The sequence below is a fragment of the Carassius gibelio genome, chromosome B4 (assembly GCF_023724105.1).
Source record: "Carassius gibelio isolate Cgi1373 ecotype wild population from Czech Republic chromosome B4, carGib1.2-hapl.c, whole genome shotgun sequence".
Taxonomy (NCBI): Eukaryota; Metazoa; Chordata; class Actinopteri; order Cypriniformes; family Cyprinidae; genus Carassius; species Carassius gibelio.
In genome coordinates this window covers 4,151,029-4,176,258 of record NC_068399.1, presented here as the reverse complement: position 1 = coordinate 4,176,258, position 25,230 = coordinate 4,151,029, and the positions used below count along the sequence as shown (strand labels likewise).

The 25,230-nt window shown below is 35.3% G+C and overlaps 2 protein-coding genes across 2 annotated transcripts in view; both read right to left on the bottom strand.

Annotated features, from left to right (window-relative positions):
* The window catches only part of LOC127955916 (gastrula zinc finger protein XlCGF57.1-like), a 703,806-nt gene that overhangs the window by 159,872 nt on the left and 518,704 nt on the right, over positions 1 to 25,230 (bottom strand). The gene's annotated exons all lie outside the window — the stretch shown is intronic.
* On the bottom strand, positions 8,435 to 21,586 carry LOC127956056 (membrane-spanning 4-domains subfamily A member 5-like). The gene is made up of 8 exons (XM_052553818.1): positions 21,528 to 21,586; positions 19,024 to 19,234; positions 18,630 to 18,740; positions 18,469 to 18,537; positions 15,464 to 15,613; positions 13,118 to 13,234; positions 8,767 to 8,847; positions 8,435 to 8,591 (listed from the first exon to the last, which is right to left on the bottom strand). The coding sequence occupies exons 2-8, from the start codon at positions 19,207 to 19,209 to the stop codon at positions 8,517 to 8,519; spliced, it is 789 nt and encodes a 262-aa protein (XP_052409778.1). The 5' UTR covers positions 19,210 to 19,234; positions 21,528 to 21,586; the 3' UTR covers positions 8,435 to 8,516.

The following is a 25,230-nucleotide window of genomic DNA, read 5'->3' as shown; positions in this document are numbered from 1 at the left end:
GGTTTCTAATATTATCTTCTTGTTTTCAAATATAATTTTTTTCTCTTTCTTGTTTTTTTCAATATTGTTGCTCTGGTTGTTTTTCATTGATTTTGTCTACCTGCATCAGTTGCATTCTTTGCTATTATTTTTGATATTTGAATTGTTTTACGACAAAGTCCTAATTGCTTGACCTCCTTTCTGCCTTCATATTCTTATATCTTGTTGAATTTGTTCCTGTTTCCATTTATTTGTTTATTTCTGTGGTAGGTTTATATTGTTGTTTTGTTTCTTCATATAAATATAAATATTTTTGTCTTGGCAGGGTCTGGGCACCAGGGCAGAGGACCAGCTTATTTTAGGTGGTGGCACCCCCGTCACAGTGTGCAGTGATTTCTCACAGTGTGTTGTGGTGCGTCTTCAAGTGTGTGTGTGTGTGTGTGTGTGTGTGTGTGCACACCGTGATTCACTTATAGGTGGTGTGGTTTGGTCAGCCGCTGTCCTGTGGTAAGCTCCAGCCCCTTGCCTTTTGGCATTGTATCAAATTTCTCTTGGTGGCCCATTGGGCTGAATAACCAAATGCTCCATTGCCTATTTTAATATTGGTTTTAACTGTCAATAAAAAGATTATTTTTATATTGTTACCTCTGTCTCTGACTCGTATATAATTGGTGATACGAACCTGTGTTTGCCCTTTTAAAAGGTGGTTTGATTAAAATCTTTGGGTGAAATTCCCATCGTGGCGTAGTCTGGTTATATTTATTATTGTAAGTCGCTCCCCCGTGACGTAACATTTTCAGTCCCCACCGACTCCCTGCGCCACACACGCGATAAACAGACTCTGTCTACTCATCACTGCAGCCTTTCATGTGATGGGGAAAAGATCGAAAAAATAATTATATAATCAACAAATCCACGATTCGTTAATCTCGACAGCTGTAATAGTAAAAAAAATATATATATATATATATATATTTGAGAGGGGTTCCACATGAACGCATTTTGAATGCAACGATGTCAGCCAATCACATCAGTTGTGGTTTACTTGGAGTCTCACTGCAGACACGCCCCTTCAAACAAAGCATTCAAGCCAGAGGACTAAAATCAGGATCTAAAAATGCTTTTTATTTCTAAATTTTAAATGTAAAAATCATACTAACAATATAAGTACACCTAAGGAAACGTTAAAAAGCGTTTAAAGAAAAGGAAATAATCCATGTCATGGGACCTTTAAGGTCAGCCACACTGCAGAGAATGTAGGCGAATGCATTCAAGAGATCTTGGACGTTTTTGGCATAGAAAGAGGATCTGTGATTTCCATCACAACAGACAATGCCACTAATTACGTCAATGCAGTGGAGAGACATCTTCAAAAGGTAAATATACCATGTGTAGCGCACACAATAAACTTGGCTGTGCGTAAAGGGCTCGGGGTCAGAGCCATTGAAATCCCCATTAATAGGCTGAAAATGGCTGCCTCACATTTCAGCAAATCTTCCTCCAACAGCTACCTCCTTTCAGCAGAAACAATATGTATGTGTATGAAATATGTACCGTAATCAGTCAGTGGTGGAGGAGGTACTGAATCTCAGTAGCCTACTTAAGTAAAAGTAGAAATTACCAGAGACATATTTACTTTAGAAGCCTAAAAGTACCACAACGAAGACCCTAATTAAGTAAAAAGTACCCTATTTTAAATGTAGGCTACTTTAAGTATTATAATTGAGTACTTGCATTACAATTTATTCTCTTAATGTCTATATTTTAATAATTAGGGCTGTAACAATATGAAACTGAAATCGCGACACACTCCCTATTTGAAGTTATCATTATATAATTAACATGTCTCCTTGCTATATTTTACATATTCATAATCATTACTTTTTTTGCCAGTTATTTGTGACAGCTTTTAGACAGCTGAACGCGTCTTTTCCTCCGCTGGGAATATAGTAAATAAAAAGAGATCAGCATTGGCCTCTTCAAATGTGGACTATCTTGTGTTTTTGGCAAATAACCTGTAGGCCTTCAGGCCTACAATACCTGAGGGTGACAGTGCGCTAAAAAGACAATGGAATAAATTGCAGTCAGTCCCCCCAATATATTTTTTTTTTTACAAGCACAAAGAATGTAAGTAGCCTTTTTCGTGTTCAATAGCACTTTATTTTTTAGGAACCTCGGGTAAAAGTTTTTTGTTGTCACATTTCTCCGAATTGTGTGCCTCATTTTACTTATCGTTAAACATATTAACAAAGTGTAGGCTACTGTACTGACTGAATAGATATTGAATAAATGATTAAATACACTGCTTTGATTATTTATCGTTTCATGTCAAGGAAAAGTTTCATGTTTACCACAGCACAGCTCGCTCGGAGTGTTTAATGTCAGTTCTATATGCTGTAAAACTTTAATTAATATTAATAAAACTGGTACAGCTAAACCAGTTGGGCTTGCCAGTGGGGGGACTTGTTCAGCACAGATGTCCGGTCAGAGATATAAAATGCAGTTTTAAGTCCTTGATGCTTTTATTTTCTTCACAACAATTCCATAAATGTTGAGCACGTAAGTGCAGACATTACATTGGTGTTTCCATCTGTGTATTGTCTCTAACAAAGATATAAACAACAAATTAGAATAAACAAAAAGAAGGTAGCAAAACACACTTAAATGAACAATCTACATAAGAATGTGTGATAATCAGTAATTGCATTTAAAGTACCCTTAAACAATCCATTTGCTTTCTTCTTCTTCTTCTTCTTTGATTTTAATGGCGGGTTGCGATTTGCTTTCACTTTCTCTTTGCAGGCAATTTGTACCAAACACTAATCACTGCCACCTGCTGGAAATGGGCGGAGCATAGTGTCTGTTGACAGCACAATCAAACACTGGCTGATCGCCAGAACACTTCAAAATAAAAGCTCATTTACAGCGGGCCTTTTTAACAACTAGGTCCTCTGCTATTTTCAATACACGTTGCCCCTTAGTAATATTATAAAAAAATACGGGATTAGCTTCCACTGTTATGCTGATGATACTCCGCTATATATCTCAACGAGACCAGATGAAACTTCTAAATTATCTAAACTTTCTAAACTAACAAGTGTGTTAATAAATTAAAAGATTGGGTGAGCAATAATTTTCTCCTATTAAATGCAGATAAGACAGAGACATTCTTTACTTACTGGACCAACAGTACACAGAATCTAGTAGAATACAGTTTGCAACTAGATGGATGTACTGTTACTTCCTCTACAGTCAAAAATCTGGGTGTTATATTAGACAGCAAGTTCTCTTTTGAAAATCATATTTCCCATGTTACAAAAACTGCATTCTTCCATCTTAGAAACATTGCCGTGCTACGAAACATGTTATCTGTTTCTGTTTTTCTGCAGGAAAGCTGGTTCATGCATTCATGACCTCTAGACTGGACTATTGTAATGCACTTCTAGGTGGTTGTCCTGCTTCTTCAATAAACAAGCTACAGGTAGTCCAAAATGCAGCAGCTAGAGTCCTTACGAGGTCAAGAAAATATGATCATATTATTCCTATTCTACATATTACCCTTAAGTCTCTTCGCTGGCTACCTCTTAAGTTTTGTATCAGTTACAAAATATTATTACTTTCCTATAAGGCCCTAAATGGTTTAGCTCCTGCGTACCTAATTAACCTTATACCACGCTACAATCCTATTTGTTTTTCTGTTTTGCCACAAGCTTCAGTCTGGATCCAGAAAACCTGAGAAGAGATGATGCAAACCCCTCAGAGGACCCCAGATGATGCTAACCCTGAAACAACATACAGAACTAACAAATACATTTTGCTACAAGTGTAATTGCATAATATAATAATTGCTGTTAATAGTTTTCATCGTTTGGTTGACTACGTCTTGTATTAATTTTATGAAAATTTTTGTAAAGCTGCTTTGCAATGATTTGTATCATAAAAAGCAAATAAACTTGAATTTAATTTAATTTAAATTTGGCCCAAAGCCCGGCCTGAAGTGGATAAAAAAGTCAGGTTTGGAAATGCAGGGCTTTACAAATATTGAGCTGTGAGTATAATGTGTTGCCTATTAAAAAGTTAGTTCACCCAATAATCATAATTATGTCATTAATAATCATGTCGTTCCAAACCCATAAGACCTCCGTTTATCTTTGGAACACAGTTTAAGATATTTTAGATTTAGTCCGAGAGCTCTCAGTCCCTCCATTGAAGATGTGTGTATGGGTACGGAAAGTATTCAGGCCCCCTTACATTTTTCACTCTTTGATATATTGCAGCCATTTGCTAAAATCATTTAAGTTAATTTTTTCCCTCATTAATATACACACAGCACCCCATATTGACAGAAAAACACAGAATTGTGGACATTTTTGGCAAACTGATCACCTCCATGCCACCGAAATTGAGGAAGTAATTAAAGCAAAATGAGCCTCTACCATAAATGAACATACTTTCCAGGCCAGCAATTCACTAAAAAAATATTGTTTTATTGGTTTTATGTCTTATGTAAGAGTTGTTCATATAGATTCTGCAAATCTGATACCCGGTATCCTAAAAGTTTGGCTGGGGTGGTGGAATTTTTTCCCTTCCTGAAACCTAAAACCCAAGGGGAGAAATGCCAGGCATGGATCAAGCAGTGTGGGAGGACCCATTCACAACTATATGCCGAAAGGATTAACAAAATCTTTTTATTTGTATGTCACTTTGGACAAAGGCATCTGCTAATTCTCATAACTATAAACATAAACCTAATTTATGTAACCTAACTGCTTTCTGACATGTAAGTAGCCTAGTTGGCTAAAAATATAATAATGTTGTCACTGGAAAGTGGTCAGGCTAATGTCTTGTGTTTATTCCATAAGATTTATGGATAAGATGTTTGAGAATATATACCCTCAAATGCACACTGCAGTTCCTTTTGTCGTGCCCTCTCAGATATTTCACCTTTTTTGCCAAAAATGACTAATTATCTCCTTGGGAATGTCTGATATCGATGCATACATACTGTAATAGACATGCCAGGTGTGAAAGCTTGACATTCGTAGCAACAGTAACTAAGGAGGGCGGGGCTTAGCGAAGGGTCAATTAAAAAGCCTTTGTAAAAAGATTGGTCAGTACATCTATTTGTGGGGTTACATCCTCAGCAGCTGTGCTGAATTAATGTTTAGTCATGTGCCAAACCTTTAGCATACTACTCTGAAACATTTGTTGCTTATTGCATACTGTTTCACAAACTATTCTTTAAAAAAATAGTAGGGCAGTATACACTGTGTACTGGGCAGTAAACAAGTATGCCATTTCGAACACAGCCATTGTGATTTCTTTGTTTGGTTTTTTGGTTTGACTGTTCTCCTCTGCCTGTAGAAATACAGTAAAGATGTTTTATTGAACTTGTTCTAACTTGTCTTAAGACACAGAATACCTCAAACAAAAACCGGTAGTCAAATAAACGGCGGGCCTCTTATAGTGGCCGGGGCATTGTCAACACGGGCAAATAAAGGCCGGGGAAAAATTTGTGAAGCAGAGCCAGATAACGAACGTACACACCCACCGCCGGAGCGTTTCTCGTTCTCGAGTCAAGAACCGGTTGCATCGGTTTTCGTATCACCAGTACACTGAACCGAGCAGCGTTAAATAAAGGTCCCAGAATTTATTTAAGGAAATAACGGTAGCCTACATTAATTTTGCCAAACAAGAACTTTGACAATAGCCCTGGTTTTTTGTTTTTCTTTTCTCTAATTCAACGTTGTCAGTTATAGGAGGGATGATAGTACAGTTATAGCTCGATTGAGAATTGAACACTCTGCTCTCAATCACTCCAGATGAAAAGACATGAATATGGTCAATGTAACCCACCCAGCAAAAACTTGAAAGTTGAAAGGTGAAAAAACATTTTTCAAGTTGTCGAAAAGACGTGTAAAAAAGATGTCCAAATTACATCTAAGTGTGGTTGTAATTACAACTGTGCATTCGTTGATTATATTTATTTTTCATATTTATTATATGACAATTCACAAGAGTATATTGACACATTTATTGAAACAATAAATACATCTTCCATATAAAAAAACACTTTCCTGATCACATCTTAAGCCTGCATTTGATCAAATAGAACATAAAAACAGTAATACTGTCAAATAAAATTGTATGTAAATTTCTAATGTAAAAAGTTAAGGATGAAAGAACCTGAGATACTTTGATCTCCTGAGAAACAGACAATACATACACGGACCTCCTTCCCTTCTGGTCATTTGTTTCATTTTAAATCCCTTCACCCATTCTTCCTTCTACTCAATCTGCTCAAAATGATTACATGAAAATGTCAATGCAAGTGAACTAACACTCATGTCTAGTATCATTTGAAATGTCTCAGTGCAACTGGTATAATTGTCTCAATCTTACAAAATTAAATTAAAAGATAATACAAATCTTAAGAGTTAAGAGATATTTCGCCTACTGTAATAGGAGTGCCCCTTCCCAGGGTCCTCCCTGTAAATTACCTCCCGTTCCCATTGAGTTGTAAAACCACCCAGGCTTGGGACCTGAGTTAATGCAAATTCCAGTTGTTAGTTTCTGTCTTCATCTCGGGGGATGCTTGTCTTGGTCTGAGGTTTTTAAACGATTGCAGCAAAGTGATCAGGGCGATTCTGTAGCCAGATTGAGCCCATAGCATGAAGTGTGTCCACACTTTATACTGTGTACTTTTCTAAAACTCAGGTATGTATCTTATACACTTAGATTCATCTTTGAGAATTTGGTGTCTTGTATTGATTTGATATCTATCAATTGGCTATGTAATTGGCGTAATTCTTACACAACTGATAATAAATTGTTACATTTGATTTACTCTGACTTACTCTGAAATTATTTTCTCAAGTAGATTAAGTGAAGGCGTATGTTTCTGCAAATCTGCGTACAGGGTTAAGTGCATACTAAAACTCAGACTAGATCAATCATATGGCACATCAGGTGAGGTTTTAGATATCTGAATAACTGCTTGACCTTAGTTAAGTTGTACTCAGTTGCATATATATATATATATATATATATATATATATATATATATATGTGTGTGTGTGTTAGTGGTTGTACATTCGCATATATTAGTTGTTTTTTTTTTGGTGTTTGGCTTGGTGTTATGTTAAAATCATTATTATACTCATACCTTTTGTTCTTTAATATTTTTAATTTGTTTTTGCTTTATTTTTAGTTTTTCATTTAAATGTTTTTTTTTTTTAATTTGTTGTATGCATTGGTCATCTTTATTTAATTTATTTAGTTTGTAAATCTGTATAGGTGGTATTTATAAAGTTTTATGTTTTGTTTCAAGAGGCTCAGGATAAAAATGTCTGCTAAATGACTAACTTGAATAAATATTGAAACTTGGTCCACTTTGGACAACACGCTTCAAAAACATTAGTATTTTAAAAGATGTGTATGCAAGACACAATATTTAAAAATGTAGGCCAAATACATGCCAGGAACCACCAGCTACTGCAAGCATACCCACAGGGTTCTTTTTTACACCACCATTGGTGCTAAAGAACTCCACTTCACTGGAAAGGGACTCTCTACAAAAAGGGGTTCTTTCTTTGAGAGAGCCAAGGTGAGTCCACTGTGGGAGAAAAAAATGTGTTCTTTATGGTTACACCAATGATGTGTCATATTGACCACAGTTCGGACTGTATGTGTTGAAAGGAGCAAGAGAGAGCATTAAGAATAGCAAACCAGAGCCCACACTGGATTATGACCACAGTTTCAGATTTTTAAAATTTATTTTAAATTTATTAAAAAAAGAAGAAAAAAAAGAAATGGGAGAGAATCAATAAATTATTGCAGCACTCTTGACATAACTTAAGGAAGAAAATCATGAAACAGTTTCAAGTTTTGAATAGATATCTTTTGTGCATATGTGACTTATGTGAAAACTGCAATTATTATCTGAACAAGTGATTTCTTTATTTGCTTTTATGTTCTCTTTTCTATTGAGAGGACAATAGAGATAATGGACAGAGATAAAACCCATTGCAAAGAAAATATATGGATATGGAAAATATAAGGAATGGCTGCATTCTATGTATGTATTCAATGATATTCTTCATAATGTGTAACATTTGAAAAATGTTAATGTATACTGAGATAAAGTTATAAATATAAATTTTCATTTCCACCCATCATTATTTAAATACATCCAATAATCAAAAAATCAAAAGCTTTTAATATTTGTATCCAGTTCCCACTTTTCTTCAATATATATATATATATATATATATATATATATATATATATATATATATATATATATATATATATATATATATATATATATATAATAAATGTAGTGTTTCAGTAAAGCTGTTACAAATAAAAATAAAAATAAATATTTTTTTAATATGCATCAGTATATAATATGCATATTATATGTGTAGCCATACATATTCCATGAATGTATTGCAGTATATTGAAAAATATAAGCACTAGTTTCCCCTATTTGGAGATTTAATGTATTGCATTATATCTTCATAAGGGGAACATTTTTATTTGAATTCACTGTATTGTGGAGGAGCTTCTGCAGGCTGGTGATGAATGGAAGTGCTGCTGGCCACAGGTATCTACAAGAAAAAAAAACACTATATGATCAGATTAATGAATACTTTTTATTTAAAATATTATGTAACAATTATTGAACCAATTACCCAGTGACTTCAAAATTACTAAATTAATATATATATAAAATTTACTCTAATTGCAAATTGCAACTAAACTGGGTTTACAAGTTTCTCATACCTCTGAGCTGTTAAGAACATGGAATTGAATGGGCCTGAAATCAGAGGGCTGTGGTGGTAGAACCTGAGGGACAAACTGCACCTTTGGGGGGAAAAAATGTGCATGTAATGTTTTATAAATTCTTACTGTGAGATGGCAGAAATGCATCAGTATAGGTTTGCATTTGTGACCATACAGTAAAATCAGAAATTTTATCAAACCAATTTAATCCTTAAACTCATTTTGTGGTTCTACTATGCTGAGTATAAGGTGCGAGGTGGAATATTTTGAAATGACCAGGTTTGTTGGATTATTATTTTTTTGTTCTATCAGGAGAAGAAAATGTGTATCTATCAGAAAACACACAGGTTGAACTCGGGCCTTAAGTTCAAGTATAACCTAAGGACCCTGACCAAATATTTCACATGTAGAAATTTATCCACCCTCTTAACCGACATTAGAAAATTTACAGTGAGTTAATTTCAAAACATGTGATAGTCTTAGGCTACAGTCTACTCATCAAAAATTAAAAGAAGACCTTTAACACAGAGGATCTTATGCATGCTATTTACACACACACACACACAAATATATATATATATATATATATATATATATATATATATATATATATATATATATATATATACATATACACACATATATATATGTATATATACCTACTGAAGAACTACTATTAATTATCTACTAGTTAGGGTTCAAGAAAAATAACTATGAAGTAACTATTAATGAACAGTTATATGCAATTTCATTGAATTGTGACCTGTTCATATAAAAGTTATTAGCAGTAGTAGTAGTATAAAAATGCAATATTAATAAATGCAATACATTTAACAGAGGTTTTGCCTGTATAGTGAATTGTTTTGTAAGAAATCAGCTTCTAGTAGGAACCCTACCATGACTCCAGTGCCTTGCAATAATTACCTTAGTTTTTATATTTTATATACAGTACTGTATGTGTGGCTCCTCAGCATATACCACATTATCATTGATAAAATTTCTGTATGTAAGGCAAAGCCTGAGGAAAAGTGAAAATAGAGGTATCCAATTTGTAATTAATAAAGAATTATAAAATAATTCTGCAGGACTTATTTTGAACCTGAAACAGGCTTATTCTAAAGTGAAAATGTTGGGAACACATTAGTAATTAATAAATAATAATCAAATAATTCTGCAGGACTTATTTTGAACCTGAAACAGCAGGCCTATTCTAAAGTGAAATTATAGTAAACCCTTTAGTAATTAATAAAGAATTATCATTATACATATTTTATTCAATTTTAAAATTTTTTGCATACTGCTCGAATTTAAACTAATTTACCAAACATTTTATAATCAAAACTTAAACATTTAGAAGCAAACCAAATGCATATTTCATTTCCACTATAGGCTAATAAGTGGCTGTTACAATGTTGCTACTGTATAAGTACTTTATTATAGTATTATAGTGATTATTTGCGTATAACTGTTCATTAGTAGTTACTTCATAGTTATTTTTCTTGAACCCTAATTAGTGGATAATTAATGGTAGTTTTTCAATAGGTATGACAGATTTCATTAGTTATTATCAAAATCCACTCAAAATAAAGGACAGCGAATGAATAATAAAGTAGTGTGTGACAAAAATGCATGTTGTTTTAAAATATAAATTAAAATATAGGCCTAATATGTGAGAATATTGAAATTTTACATATAAATCCATGTAGCCTAGCTCACTAACATAGGCTACCACTTTTAATGCTCCGATGCAAAATAAACCGCAATATCTTTAGGATAATATAACACAATTTATATTATATAAATAATACTGCACACCTTTTAAATGTTTCAAATCTAAAATATGGTGTAATATAGGTTTGACATTTATCCTGCTTGAATTCGTTCTAAGAAATGCACATAATTTCATAAGTACTAAACTGTGTATATTCAATATTTTAACTAGTGTTTTTCATTCATTTTCCCTGATTGCAGCCGTCAAATGTAACACATCAGCGAGGCAAAACTGACGTCTATTTGAGAAAATGTGCTTTGATGCATTAGTTTCATAGCTTGTGGTCCACGCGCCACTCAGCGGCCAAAAGCTGCAAATGCACTTTACAGACGCCGCAGCAGAAAGCTCAGAAAGCTAACCTATTGTATATCTGACACAACCACTTCAGGTCCTGCAGTCTTACTAATGGGCTGATGAGTTGAATCAGGTGTGATAGATGAGGACTCCAGGACAGGTTTGAGAACCACGGGTTTTGAGCCCGTTTGAGATTGTTCCCGCTGTGTTGAACTGCTTTCACACTCAATAGTTGTATCAAACCGTGGTGGGTTTGCAGTCACCTTACGTCATCGCAAACGCACACGGAAAACACATGGAGAACACTACGCGATTTAGCATAGTTGTAATTATTTTTGTTATTTTGGTGCTATTATGCACAGCATAATAATAAATTTTAATAAATTTAATTTAGACTTTTAGGAGTGTGTGGAATCAACCTTAGCTCTCTCGTGTGTTGAGGAAACAATGATATCGACAGTGTTACGCATGCAAGGGATACTTTAATTCCTGAACAAGTGAGCAACCCAGTCCGTGTTGCTTGCACATTCACGCGAATTGCGCCACAGTTCGGAAGCAACCGAACTCAGACCACTTTCTCCAGGTAGTCTCGGGTTCGGTACCCCAGTGCGCACCAGGGTCTAATGACAGCGTTCACATTAACGATTTTTCATGTGAACCATGCCCCGTTCTACACTAAACTGCCAGTGTGAAAGCCCCCTTTGGCTATTAAATAATAACAACAGGAATGATGACGGAGTCCGCCGGTAGAGGTTGCAGATGTTTTACTGGGAAGTCACTTTGGAGAACCCTTGGCCTGCTTGGGATTGACAGTCAAGCAAGGAGACTGCTGGAAGCAAATAACACCAAACGGACAGAGCTGGTTTCCCAGTGGATATGGATAAAATGGAACAAGCAATGGCAGAACCAAGAGATTTGAGTTTAGGGGGAGGAGAACAGGAGTGGAATTAGGATGTTGATTCTAACGTCGATATGATTAAGATGTAAAAAGGGCAAACATCACCAGTAAGTTTGAGGAACAAAAATAACTTAAAAGGTTCCATAGAATGTAAAAATCACTTTTATGAGGCATTTGAACACAGTCGTGTGGCCACAGTGTGTGAACACAACCAGCCGATAATGGTACAAATCCATCCACTCATTGTTTTATAATCTCAATAAATCATAAACAGTCCCTCCACACAAGCAGTTCCAGATTTCTCACTACTATGACTCCATACTCATATTTGGTTCAAAAGAAAGAGACAACGTTTTAATGGTTTAGGAACTTTTCAAATGACAAAATATTTGTCATTCAATCAGAAAACTACAACAATGCAGTTGTATTTTGAAATGTTTAAATTAAACTAGTGCTTAACTCATCAAGTTTTTTCTTAAAAACTGTATTTTTTAGTAATACATATAGAACTTAATGGAAAAACGGGCTTTAATACGACTATATTTATATATAAAGTAATGATGATGCAATAATAATTGGCCTCAAATAATGTTTCCAAACCAATTGGATGGTTTAATTGAACAACACCGTTAAACCCATAATGTAATATGACTATAATATGTATTCTCAGGATCCTTTTGAACAGGACCTTTTAAAAAAATCCCAGTAAATTTGTTCTGGCAATCATATTATTCTTATGGAGATCACATTATTACTGTTTAAAAAGCTCTGCTTCTTTTTAATAGCTTTTCTATGTAAATATGATGCTAGATGGAAAACTATTGAGCTTCAGATCTTTTTCATTGTGTCGCGCTCAAGCCCCAGGCTTCTTTTCCTTTCATCAGCTAATGCGCGTCTCAAGCAGGGTTGCCAGGTTTTCACAACAAAACCCACCCAATTGCTACTCAAAACTTTCGCAATCGTGTTTCAAGGTGGGGGGTTACCCTTTAAAATTCACATTCGGGGGGGGTAAAATACAAGTTTTTTCAGTGGGGATCCTCCAGTAAAATTTTATATATCTTAATATCATGTTATTGGGGTCACTTCATCCCCGCAGACATGAAAAACAACCTGCGGCAACAGTCCTAACATAGCAACACTGATCTTGTGTTTATAAGAACAGAAACTTCTGATTGGTTGAGATTGAAAGTTTTGTAGTTCTCATACATTGGTAGGCAAACTTATGAACTTGAACATGTTTTTAAATGTAGATGTTTTAAATGTAAATGTTTTCCCCAGACGCCACACGCCGGAGATCCGGCACAGTGCCGGAGGACTTTAAGGCCTGACACACACACACACACACACACACAATGTTTGAGAACTCATGATTTTGCCTCATTACTCACCGGAGAAGGACAACAGCAGGTGCTAGCTTTACAGGCAAATCCTGACAGACAGATCGAGATGATAAACTCAAGCAAGGAGAATACCAACAATACACCACTGATTCCCCTGAAGAGAGTCTGAGGGGAAAAAAATCAACATAAGCACAAATAATTGTTATAAAACAAATGAAAATTACTACTCACACTGATACACTGAATGCTCAGCAGTCAAGCATCTACTATCCTTGAGATTCATATAGTAATATAACAGATTATTTAAACGCAAATTAGTGTGAGAACACAATCCCATAAAAGTGTCGGTGAGAGTGAAATGTGCTGTGTGTGATCCACTGACAAAGACCACACTAAAGAAAACAGGCACAGCATCTCATTTCCATAATGACCAGGGCCCGGTTCCCCAAAACGTTCTTATCTCCAAGTAGTTCTTAACCTATTCCTTAACCTCTCTCTTAACGTTATGGCACGATTCCCGACATGTTCGTATGCTAAGTATATTTTCTGTAAGTCACACTTTCATAAGGTTGGTCTGGACCATTCGTAAGCTCCCTCTCAGCGTTGTTTGAGCTCAAGACGCTTGTCGCCTCCACTGTACAGCAGTCTTTAGAAATCAGCGCAGCACAAGTCAAACTGTGGTATGTTGACAATGTTGTGGCTCAACAATGATTTTATGTTATGGACATTTTAAGACTCATAATAAATTATGTTCGCAATGGATACAGGCCTATTTATGAAGTTTACTTTTTGTGGTATCAGAACTAATATGGTGGTAATTAGCCTAGGCTATTTCGTAATGTAATTAAAGCGAATTGGCAATCACTTTTGATAATTAAAATCTCGCAAACAATTTGGCTGTAAATGGCTAAGATCTATAAATGGGTAAGCATGGTGGTGTCCAGTAAGCGACCAACTATGGCAGCGATCCAACGTGTCCTTGTATTGAATCAAAGACGGAGCCGGACACGGAGACGTTTAGTCCATGTCAATTTTTTTATTCGGCAAAACTTAAGCCCTTTTGACATTTTTCCTGATGTGGCTATATAAAAAAGTGCATCCACACTGTCACCAACGCCCTTCTGCGCCATGCCGGGGATTGCATCCTGGTGGATGGCATACTCATCCCTATTGCCAATCTAATCAGGCGTACATATCGCAAAAGGGATACGCAGCCATGAACGTGCAGGTTATAGTGGACCATAGGGGTGTGATCTCCGACCTGGTGGCAAGGTCCAGCAAAACTTCTAGTTCCTCTGACGGGAAGCTTGGTGCCCTTTTTTACGTTGCTTCCCCACCATTTTTTTATCTAACTCTCTCTCTCTCTGTTCATTGTAGATAGGTTGCTTTTCATTGAAAACATAAACCAATTGCAATCAATACCGCATTAAACAGAAGTAACTACAGCTGCTTGCCAATCAATTCTGATTATAAAGTACCTTACCATTAATATAAAAGTGTATTATATAATTTTTTATAAGTCGTTAAACCCATGTCAAGAAGCGGCACAAGTGGCACAACGGGATAAGGAGGGTTGATGATTAGCGAGGGATACCCGGTTCGTCTAACCATCACAACATATGGTGTGAACATATTACTGACCATTTGATAATTAAATTTATAGTCTATATTCTACTGATAACTTAAACTATGTTAAAATAAATGTTACTGGAATAATTTGAGGAATGTTCATTTGCATAGATGTGTTGTCTTTCTTAACGCTGTATAACACCTTCGCGTGAAGTGGAAAATCGATTCATGAGCAATGGATGCCAACTAATTCAGCACCTTCACTCGGGACAGCGCTCTTGTAACGTCGGACGTAAGAGGCAGCATGTTAAGAACTTCCTAAGGGACAAATTTCAGGGAACACACTTAGGAACATAAACAACTTTGGTAAGATATATATTTCGAGGTCTTCTTAGCGCGCTAAGAGTGAGTGTTATCGGGGAACCGGGCCCTGTGCAATTTAATGCAAATAAAAAGTAAAACTGTACAATTGCAAATATAACAGAGGTCAGCCGAAAATATAACTGTGTCCCATTCGCTGATGTTTCGCTGCATGTCTTGACAGTAGTTTTTAACGGCTAAAGAGGGTTTGCACTGCCACAAGCTGCTAATAAATCTGGCTCTTATAGGTCAAACTGGACTGAGTTTACTATAAACATATACTGCGAATGTCTTCTTGCATTGTAAATGATCTATAAACTACTGAAATGCCAGATAAAAAGAGTGAACAGATGAGTGCAGATGAAGGCTTGTGTACTGAACTGATCTTACTGTACTAAACAAAAGTTTCATTTCCATTTAGACACAATATGAAATTAAATGTGTATATAAAATTTGATGACATACCTTATACCTTGTCTCTGAATTATTACAGTCATAATCGCTGCAGTAACTGTAACTGGCCATTGGTCCTAAAGCCAGATCCAGTGAAGTGAAAATAATGGCGATGACTGCGGATAAAGTACTGAAAATGTTCATTACAAGTGAAGCATTGACCTGTAGTCAGAAGAAAAGATTTAGGAATTAGCAAGAACTTTAAAACGTTGTTGACATGAATGAGTAAATAAAAATACAAGGTCCAGGCACGAATGACTGTCCAGTCTGTCTTCACTAAATTATTATTATTTTTTGTTAACAGCAAATATACTGTTAAATACACTGTTAAAGAGGACCACTTCAAATCCTTCCTCTTACTGTTATATATAGTTTAAGTTGAGCTTTGTTGTCATTCTGCTACATGTGTGGACATACTGTGGAACTAAATGCCGTGTCTCGCAGGACCACGGTGCTACATAAACATAATAGAAACATACAACACTAGACATCAGAACACGATTTAGACCTACATAGCTAACTATCTGAAGCGGTACATATCCTATAAATAATTGACTATACATTTGTCCTGCCCACTTAACTGTGTGTAGCACACTCAGGATTGCACAATGTTTTCCTAGAAACATGGAGTGTTTATAAGAAGTTGTCTGGTGTGTGTATATATAGAGGACACTTTCTTATAAACACTCCATGTTTCAAGGTAAACATTGTGCAATCCTGAGTGTGCTACACACTAGTGAGTGGACTGGACAAACCACCTGTAGAAAAAAAAACACTATTTCCTCTCTTTGTATATATATTAGGGCCGGGACTCGATTAAAAAAAATAATCTAATTAATTAGAGGCTTTGTAATTAATTAATCGAAATTAATCGCATTTTAATCGCATATAAATATTTGACCTGAGAACAGTGAGAAGTAATTTTTTTTCACATGGATATATTGTATACCATTGAATAATGACTGAATACATAAGCTTAAGCAACAAAATATTGTTTATTTTTGTTCAACCAAGTCTAGCAGACCAGTGCAATTTTTGTCATGAAGTGTAGCAATATCATTTAGAAACAAATTAGAAATAGTACATTTCAGAAATTCAGGTAGCTTATAGGTGCTGGAACCTTCTGTAAAGAGTTTTTTTAAGTAAAACACAATACTGTCAATTACATTCAGAACATTGGAAACACTGACTGTTAGAAAACATCTCTCTGTTGCTTCAGAGGCCATAACATACTCCAACTCTCAATAACCTTGGCCAAAACAATAAAGAGTTCAACATAAACTGTTGCACCAACAAAATAATACATAGTTCAACATAAAGTGTAATGTCCACGCTAGCTGCTATATGTTTTGCGTTGAGGTGATACTTGAGGCTCGATGTGTGCTGCAGTGATATGCGGAGCGAGCGCTAGTTGGTGCTTCAGTATAATCGGTCCGCCGAAACAAATCCAGTGAGAAACGTTCCGCGGTGCAAAAATAAGTTTTTAAAAATGCGGGAATTTTTTTTTCTGTAATTAATTAATCTTAGTTAACGCGTTATTTTTTGTGTAATTAATTAATCTCAATTAACGCGTTAAAGTCCCGGCCCTAATATATATATATATATATATATATATATATATATATATATATATATATATATATATATATATATATATATATATATTTGGGCCCTAATACACACACACACACACACACACACAAATACTGCATATACTGTATAACTTTTTACTGTAAATAGTTGATTTATTTAATCAATCAATCCATAGTTAGATCGAATGCCTTTTCTGCATCCAACAACAGAATATGTAGATCCTGGGCCAAGCTCCCATTCAGAGTATGTGACACTGAAAAGATTCGGATGTTACGCTGCCAAAAAGGCTAATCTTCTGTAGTATTTTTGTCTTGTTTCTAGTCAAAATATCTAAACATTATTAAATCGAGATGCATTTGCTACTTAATTTACTATTTACTAGCAAAATTATGATATTTAGTCCTGATTCCTTGGTGGGGAAATTTCCTCTGATTATTATATATTATATGAGATAATTTGAATTTTGCCTACAACAATTAAAAGTATCTGGCAGCTGGGTAAGACACTTTTTTTTCTTAAAACAAGATTCTTTTTCATACCCCACTCACAGATAATTGTAATGTTTTAAGCAAAATTCTCAAAAAAAATAAATAAACAAAATTCCCGAATGTATCTGCTCATAGAAGGATCCTCTGATAGGAGGAACACAATGGCCAATCAGAGGTGTTTAAGAATACACTCAACAGATCTCAAAATCGCGGGAAATGCTGGGTATTATTACTGGTATTATTAATGTCTCGTTTTAATGAATATTGTGTGAAAAATCTGAGGAGCTACACAATATACATCTTACACCATCATCCACTCAAAAATTTCCCCAGTCCCTCAGATTTGACATTATTACTTCTTGAAATTCGATTGGCTAGTAGTCTTTTTATGTAGACAAGTCATATTATGTTATGACATCCACCTCAGAAGATTAATAATGGTGGTTTCTCAATTCCAGTCCTCGACTAGAGTCACCACCGCTCTGCACATCTCTTATCACTTCAGAAATTTGTTCTATTCGACTGTAATTGCCCTGCGAAATGGACATCATAGATCATACTACCATGATTCCAGTTCAAAGGGAATGTCTCCGTTCCATTTAAAGTACATTAATGTGTGCGAGGCGTCAATTTCAATGGTATTTATTTACAAAGGTATATTATTTCACACTTCTCTAGTAAGTTTTGTCTGTGTGTGAAGACGCTGCAGTGTAAATCTGTGAATAAATGTTCCAAAGTACAATTAACTTCAAAGGATTTCCCTTCTCAGGGACCCTGACAAGAGGAACATGTGGAGCTCTCTTCTAATGAGTTGGTTATCTGAATCAGGAGTGTAAGAGATGCGTGAAAAATATGCAGAGCGGTGGGTCACCGAGACTGGAATAGAGAACTGCTGGCTTAGACCCTTAAAAGTAATAATAACTGCTGGATACATACCAAACACGAACTGGAAGATGAATTAATTTTATTTTCTGCAGAAATGCAGAGTGCGCCTGATATAATGTACTGGGAAGAGAAAAAGACAAAAATGAATGCGCTTTGCAATATGTAGCTTGTATCACAAAAGACTTGAATTTGATTGTATAATAGTTTCTTACCAGGAGAGATCCCCAGTAAGGAAGACCAGTAATAACAAAGATGGACTGTGCAAAAACTGTACACACAATGCCAAACAGGAAAGTCAGCACACCAATCATTATCTGAACCGTCTGTGAGGGACAAAAATAATGCAGAAAGTGTGAGATTCTTTCATAAAGGGGAACAATTTACAATATCAATTTATGGCAGCTGTAGTTATGTACTTATGATTGTACAATAAATGTTTCATATATATATATATATATATATATATATTCTGCAAGTGTGGAACTAATTTGTATGAACGTTGCATGTCACGTTCTTCAATAAAAAATATGCTTTGTTAGTGTGTGGTCTACTTAAAATCTATTCAAAATAAAAGACAATTGTCTGGGTTTATAAGACTTTTCTCACCCCAAGGGCTTTCGGTTGGCCTTTCAGAAACGCCTGAAGTCCACGAAGAGGTGAAACTCCCGCCACCTGTTGTACATAAACAGGCGCAGGAGCATTTGTCCCCGTGGTAACAGGTGTTGTTTGTGTCGGTGGTTGAAACTGGATGATGAGCGTTGAAGAGTTCATGGGTATGACTGTGCTGGACATTCTGGTGCCTGAATCTCAAACTGACCTGTACCAAACCAGAGTTAATCAAAACATGTAAACCATTGTGATTATAGATTTCAATCGTATATAACACACAATACAGGTTTACATTCATATACCTTAATTTAGATTTAAGGTATTTAGCAGATGCTCTTTTCAGAAGACATCTAAGTGACCCGGCTGCCATTATAGATACATTTATTAACAAAAAAATGTAATCCATTTATGTATACCTTTTTAGTTAACAACACACAAACATAATGCAAAGATATTTTATGAAGGTAGTCAAACGTAGTGTAATATCTTCCAAAATCTTCCATAAAAGTGGCTGGACGAGGAGCAAGACAAAATAAGTGAAGGAGACACTGAATAAAAATGTAAATTCACTTTCAGACAGTAGGTGGCGCTTATGAAACAGCAGAAGTCAAACAGTATTTACATGTTTTGTAGGAATGTAAAGATTCGCTCAAGTCATGATGCAATAAGATTCAGAATACTGACATGATACAAATTATAAATGAGAAGTTGTCTTAATTATTGCTTGGACAAAATGCTGCACATTTCAACAAATTATTTTGTTAATAAACAAAAACATGGGGGAAGTCGTGGCCTAATGGTTAGAGAGTGGGACTCGCAATTTTTTGTGTCATATTACACATTTTTTGTTTCACATTACATTTACATACGTTTATTCATTTAGCAGACACTTATCCAAAGCGACTTACAAATGAGGACCGTGGAAGCAATCAAAAACAACAAAAAGATCAATGATATATAAGTGCTATAACAAGTCTCAGTTAGGTTAATACAGTACACGTAGCAAGGGCTTTTAAATATGAATAAAAAGAAAATGGATAGAATATAAAAAAGATTAGAAAGGTAGTAAGATTTTTTTTTAAGAATATAATTAGAATATTGAGTGTAAAAGTTAGAGTCAAATAAAGATGGAAGAGATGTGTTTTAAGCCGATTCTTGAAGATGGCTAAGGACTCAGCTGCTCGGATTGAGCTGGGGAGTTCATTCCACCAGGAGGGAACATTTAATTTAAAAGTGACTTTGTGCTTCTTTGGGATGGCACAATCAAGTGACGTTCACTTGCAGAACGCAAGCTTCTAGAGGGCACATAAGTCTGAAGTAACGAATTTAGGTAAATGGGTGCAGAGCCAGTGGTAGTTTTGTAGGCAAACATCAATGCCTTGAATTTTATGCGAGCAGCTATTGGAAGCCAGTGCAAATTGATAAACAGAGGTGTGACGTGTATTCTTTTTGGCTCATTAAAAATTAATCTTGCTGCTGCGTTCTGAATTAATTGTAAAGGTTTGATAGAATTGGCTGGAAAACCTGCCAAGAGGACACTGAAATCAGCATACAGAGGTTTATCTAGGTGAATGGTGAAATCTCCAAGCATAACTAGGGGAGGACCATACAATTAAGAAGATTAAGACAACACTTAAGATCTTGAAAGGACATCCAATGACATGATTATACCATAATAAAGCTTCGGCCAATTCAAGTTATATGAAACTTTAACTTTAAGTTGCATGCCTGCACCACTCATATCTGTATATAAAAATCATAAAAACAGAGCACAAAACATCAGTCTCTTTTTATAAATTACAGAACCATCATGTGGTTCTTCATGTCAGAAAAGTAATTAAAAAGAATGCTAGAAGATTGTTGTCTGGTATATTTTCACTGCAAACCAACAGAAGAAATGCCACAAATATAATATTGTGGGACTGCCTAAATCGACCCTGTTCTTTTGAAAGAGGAAGTAAGCTGTTTGGTGAATCTTAGAGATTCGTCGCTTTTCGTCGAGAGTTAATGGGAAGAATAACAAAGTGCGTGCTAGGCCTAAACTGTCTGTGCTACAAGACTGTGTGTTTATAATTAAGATAATATATAATATCGTAAGAAACGACTGTTTGCATATCAAAGAGCAAAACGAGCTGTTTTGTATAGCTAATAATAGATAAATAAATAAACTATAAATAGCCGCGTCCAATATAAAGGGCAAAATAATGTGGAAAATGTTTCGTTCAGCGTTAATGTCGTTTAATTCCGTCCCCACTCTTTCCCACTTCATTTACTGTTCTATATAATGTAAATATGAAACAAATAATAGGCCTTATCCGAAAACATAACAGTGGATTTCGATATGACTCATAATAGATTCGAATTCGCTTCCATTTGTAATAAATACATGCAATGATAAACTATTCATGAACTGACTCTTCTACTCGACTTACCAAACACATCTAATATTGTGACATTTATACGACGTGCATCATATCATGAGAAGAAAATGCTGTGCTTACCGATTATTGAGACAAGTTGTAAGCTTGTGTTTACAGCGATCTTAACTGATGAGGAACTGGTTCTTCTGGTTTCAATTTACCTGTGAACACCGTTTACCTGTGAACACGATCAAATGACAAGCAGCATCCCTGCTGTGATTGGTCCATTCTGACTCTAAAACGGCTGTGATTGGCTCATGTCGGGCTGCGCGCAGCGCTCGTCCTTGAAGTCACCTCATGTATAATACATGTCATAAATACCGAGTGTTTCTCGGAAATAAGAGACTGGACTGTGGTCAAACAGGGCGATGTAAAGATGTGCAGGAGGAAATATAATGTTTACTAATGCACGTGACCTACAAACTCGGTTCTCTTACACAATCATTACTGGATGGTAAGATATATACATATATATATAATTTTATTTAATTTTATTTAATATATATATATATATATATATATATATATATATATATATATAAGCTCTATTCTTTATTATTTACACACACTAAGATTCGTTTTGATAAAGAATGACAGATATTTTCATTATTGTGACTGGACTCTCTCAGTAATTATGAACATGCTCATTTGATGTTGCCTTAGGCAAGGCAAGTTTATTTATATAGCACATTTCATACACAATGGTAATTCAAAGTGCTTTACATAAAAGAAAGTAAAATAATCATGAAAAATAAGAAAAAAAAAATAAAACAAGCAATTTTAAAACTTTTAAAATGATTAAACCGTTTACTTAAAATCAATTTAAAAACCGTTAGAAAATGATTTTATATAAAATAAAACAGTGAAAATATAGTGCAATCAGTTCGGACATTGCACAGTGCTCATTCAATAAATGCACAGCTAAACAGATGGGTTTTGAGTCTAGATTTAAAAGTGACTGGTGTTTTAGCACATCTGATCTCTTCTGGAAGCTGATTCCAACTGCGGGCAGCATAGTGACTTAAACATTTATAAAAATGTAATACTTGCTCAAAAATGGCAGTCACATTTATTTTTGATGTTTAATAAGATTTCTTCTCCCCCAGAGTCCAAACTGATGACTGTTTGACTGATGATGACAATAAAAGTCTCATTTATCTCTGATTATGTCTTTTGAACTTATTTTTAAAATATATATATTTTTAATTCATATAAAAGGGAAAAGGGGCATATTTGTTTTGTTTTTTAGCAATCATGCAAACATTCTATCTACTGGTCCTTTTCTTAACCGCAGTCTCAGATTGGACTTTAAAGTATAGTTTTATGTAGACAGACCATGATTCAGTTTTGTCAATGTTAGAAAAGTGAACAGTTTAATTGTGTGATTTCTGATAAACATACAGAGAAATAAAATAAAAAACTAGCAGTGCTTACATAATCATAGGAAGTAACATGTACATAAAACAAAGTAAACAAAAATCAACAAAAATATAATAAAATTACTAAAGTAAATAGTAAGATGTACTTAATATTTTGATAATACAAGGTTCCTGTCTATAAAATAATACATAAAATAACTAAATTTTATGTATTACTTTATAGACAGGAACCCTGTATTATCAAAATATTAAGCACGACTTCTACAACCCACATTCTGGAAATGTCAGGAGTTTATATATATATATATATATATATATATATATATATAAAAACATGAAAACTAAAATAATTTCAAATCACATGATCCAATATTTTATTCACAACTGAACAAAGAGAACATGAATGAAAACTAAAAGAATAAATGGAAACTAAAAGAATTTAAAACCTGTACTGTACTGGAATTAGTTCATTTTATAATTTTTTTATTATTATCATTAATGCCAAGGTACCAAAGATAAAAGTACAGAGAATGTCAATATTGCATACAAAGAGGTGGCATTACATGCAAAGCACCATTTACAGACGTATGTAAACATTAAAATAAATAATTCTAAATGAAAGCTTTAAACAAAATAAAACAGCCTTAAAAAGATTAAACAGTTTTAAAAGCCTTAAGATTTTTGGAAGATTATGTATATATATTTTCATTTGATAAATGCATTTGATAAATGCAAGTTAGTAATGTATATTGACCTTTTTATATAAGAATCCTGAAAAATAAAATTTCCACCAAAAATATTAACGACCATAGGTGTCATTTACACTGGGGACAAGTCCCCACCACTTTTCAAAAGCATTTGGTTAAAATGTTCTAAAAAACCAAATGTTAAAGGTTTATTGCACAAAATAAAACATGCAATGCAGTTTAGATACAGAAAGAAACAATGTACATTGTCCAAAAAAAGTAACTTAAACAAAATAAACTGTTACTGATTCTGAAATGACCTAAAAACATGCATGCGCCGATCAGTAACTTGAACAAATTCTTGACACAGTTTCTTCTTGTCCAAGTTATACATTCTCTCTCTGTGAACATGACAAACAGGCACACTATTGAGTCGGGTTTGTGACATTGAAGAGCATGGCCAGCTGCACCTTTAGGGACTGGGACTGCAGCTCTGGATACAGGTCAACCACGTCATCAACTTGACCTGAGAGTAGGACTTTCTCCAGCTTGACCAGGTGCTGTAGCCCTTCCTGTTCAGACCGCTTTGTCAGCTGTGTTGTTACGATGTCAAGGACTTGGAAGAACTGTACACGGTAGTACTCCTGATCTGTGGATGGAACGTAGGGCTCAGCTGGGCCAGCATGTCTCCTCTGTGGCTTTCGTAAATGTGGCATCTTTATTGGTTCGATGTCCAAAGTAGAGGTGCGCCCATCAGGTGATCAGCGCAGCCCTAGTCCAAAGATGTAACCAGATCAGTTCCACTGGTGTAGACTTTGATGAATGCTTCTTCGGTTTGTTGGCTCTGAAAGTGTTTTTTCACACAGTCAACTGCACTTAACATACCTCCAATTGTTTTCCCTCTCCCCTGAAGTGAAGTGTTCAGGCCCTCTAACCCCATCATCACCTCTTTTGCCAGAAACAGGCCAAGGACTGTGGTGCCCTGAAGGCCATTAGCTCTAGAAGCTCTGTCAGATGTGTTGGATAAAGCCATCTCTTCCAATGCAGCCAAGACTACCTCATATTGACCAAGGATGGCGTCAATGGCCGGAGTGCGCACTGCCCAAGGTGTTGGGCACAAAGGTTTGAGTGTGATGTAGGAACCACTTGTGGACTTTGCAACAGATTTGAAAATGGCCTTAAATTTGCCTGATTGTCCAAACTAGCAGCCGAATCAACATAGCAGAGACAGATGGACTCCTCAATTACTACTGAATATTGGACCACTGGTAAAGCATGGATTTCCTCTTCAATGTTGCGAATGATGGTATTGCTCATTAAACTTATTTTGTTTTGAACGACAGGGCTGGTGTAGCTGTGGTTCCGTTTTAACCAGTGTCCAAGGGCAGGATCATCCTCTGCCTTAATAAGGAGAAGGTAGTGGAAGTTCCCCTCTTCATTTCCATGCCCTCTTAAAACTAGTCCTTGTTGGGCCAAGTACTTAACAGAGCCTAATATTTTTAGTAAGTTTAACCTGGCCTCCTCTTGTGCAGTTGCCAAAACACTGGATAGTTGAGCATTACTTGATTTTGACTCATAAATGTGCGTAGTCACTGCAATGTTGTGTGTTTTGCTGCTTGAGTGTCGCTCGCAACCCTCCACAGCCGTTTCCAGTTCCTGTCAAAACAAATGTTGGCTCTGTATTTTTGGCTAGTGAAGATGTTTGCTTTGAAAAGGCCT

Coding starts and splice junctions, on each gene's coding strand:
- LOC127956056 (XM_052553818.1), bottom strand. CDS start 19,209: ATGTCCAGCACAGTCATACCCATGAACTCTTCAACGCTCATCATCCAG. Junction 13,235..15,463: donor ATTCAGAGACAAGGTATAAG/GTATGTCATCAA, acceptor TTTTCCCCTCAG/ACTCTCTTCAGGGGAATCAG. Junction 8,848..13,117: donor CCTGCTGTTGTCCTTCTCCG/GTGAGTAATGAG, acceptor TTCCCCCCAAAG/GTGCAGTTTGTCCCTCAGGT.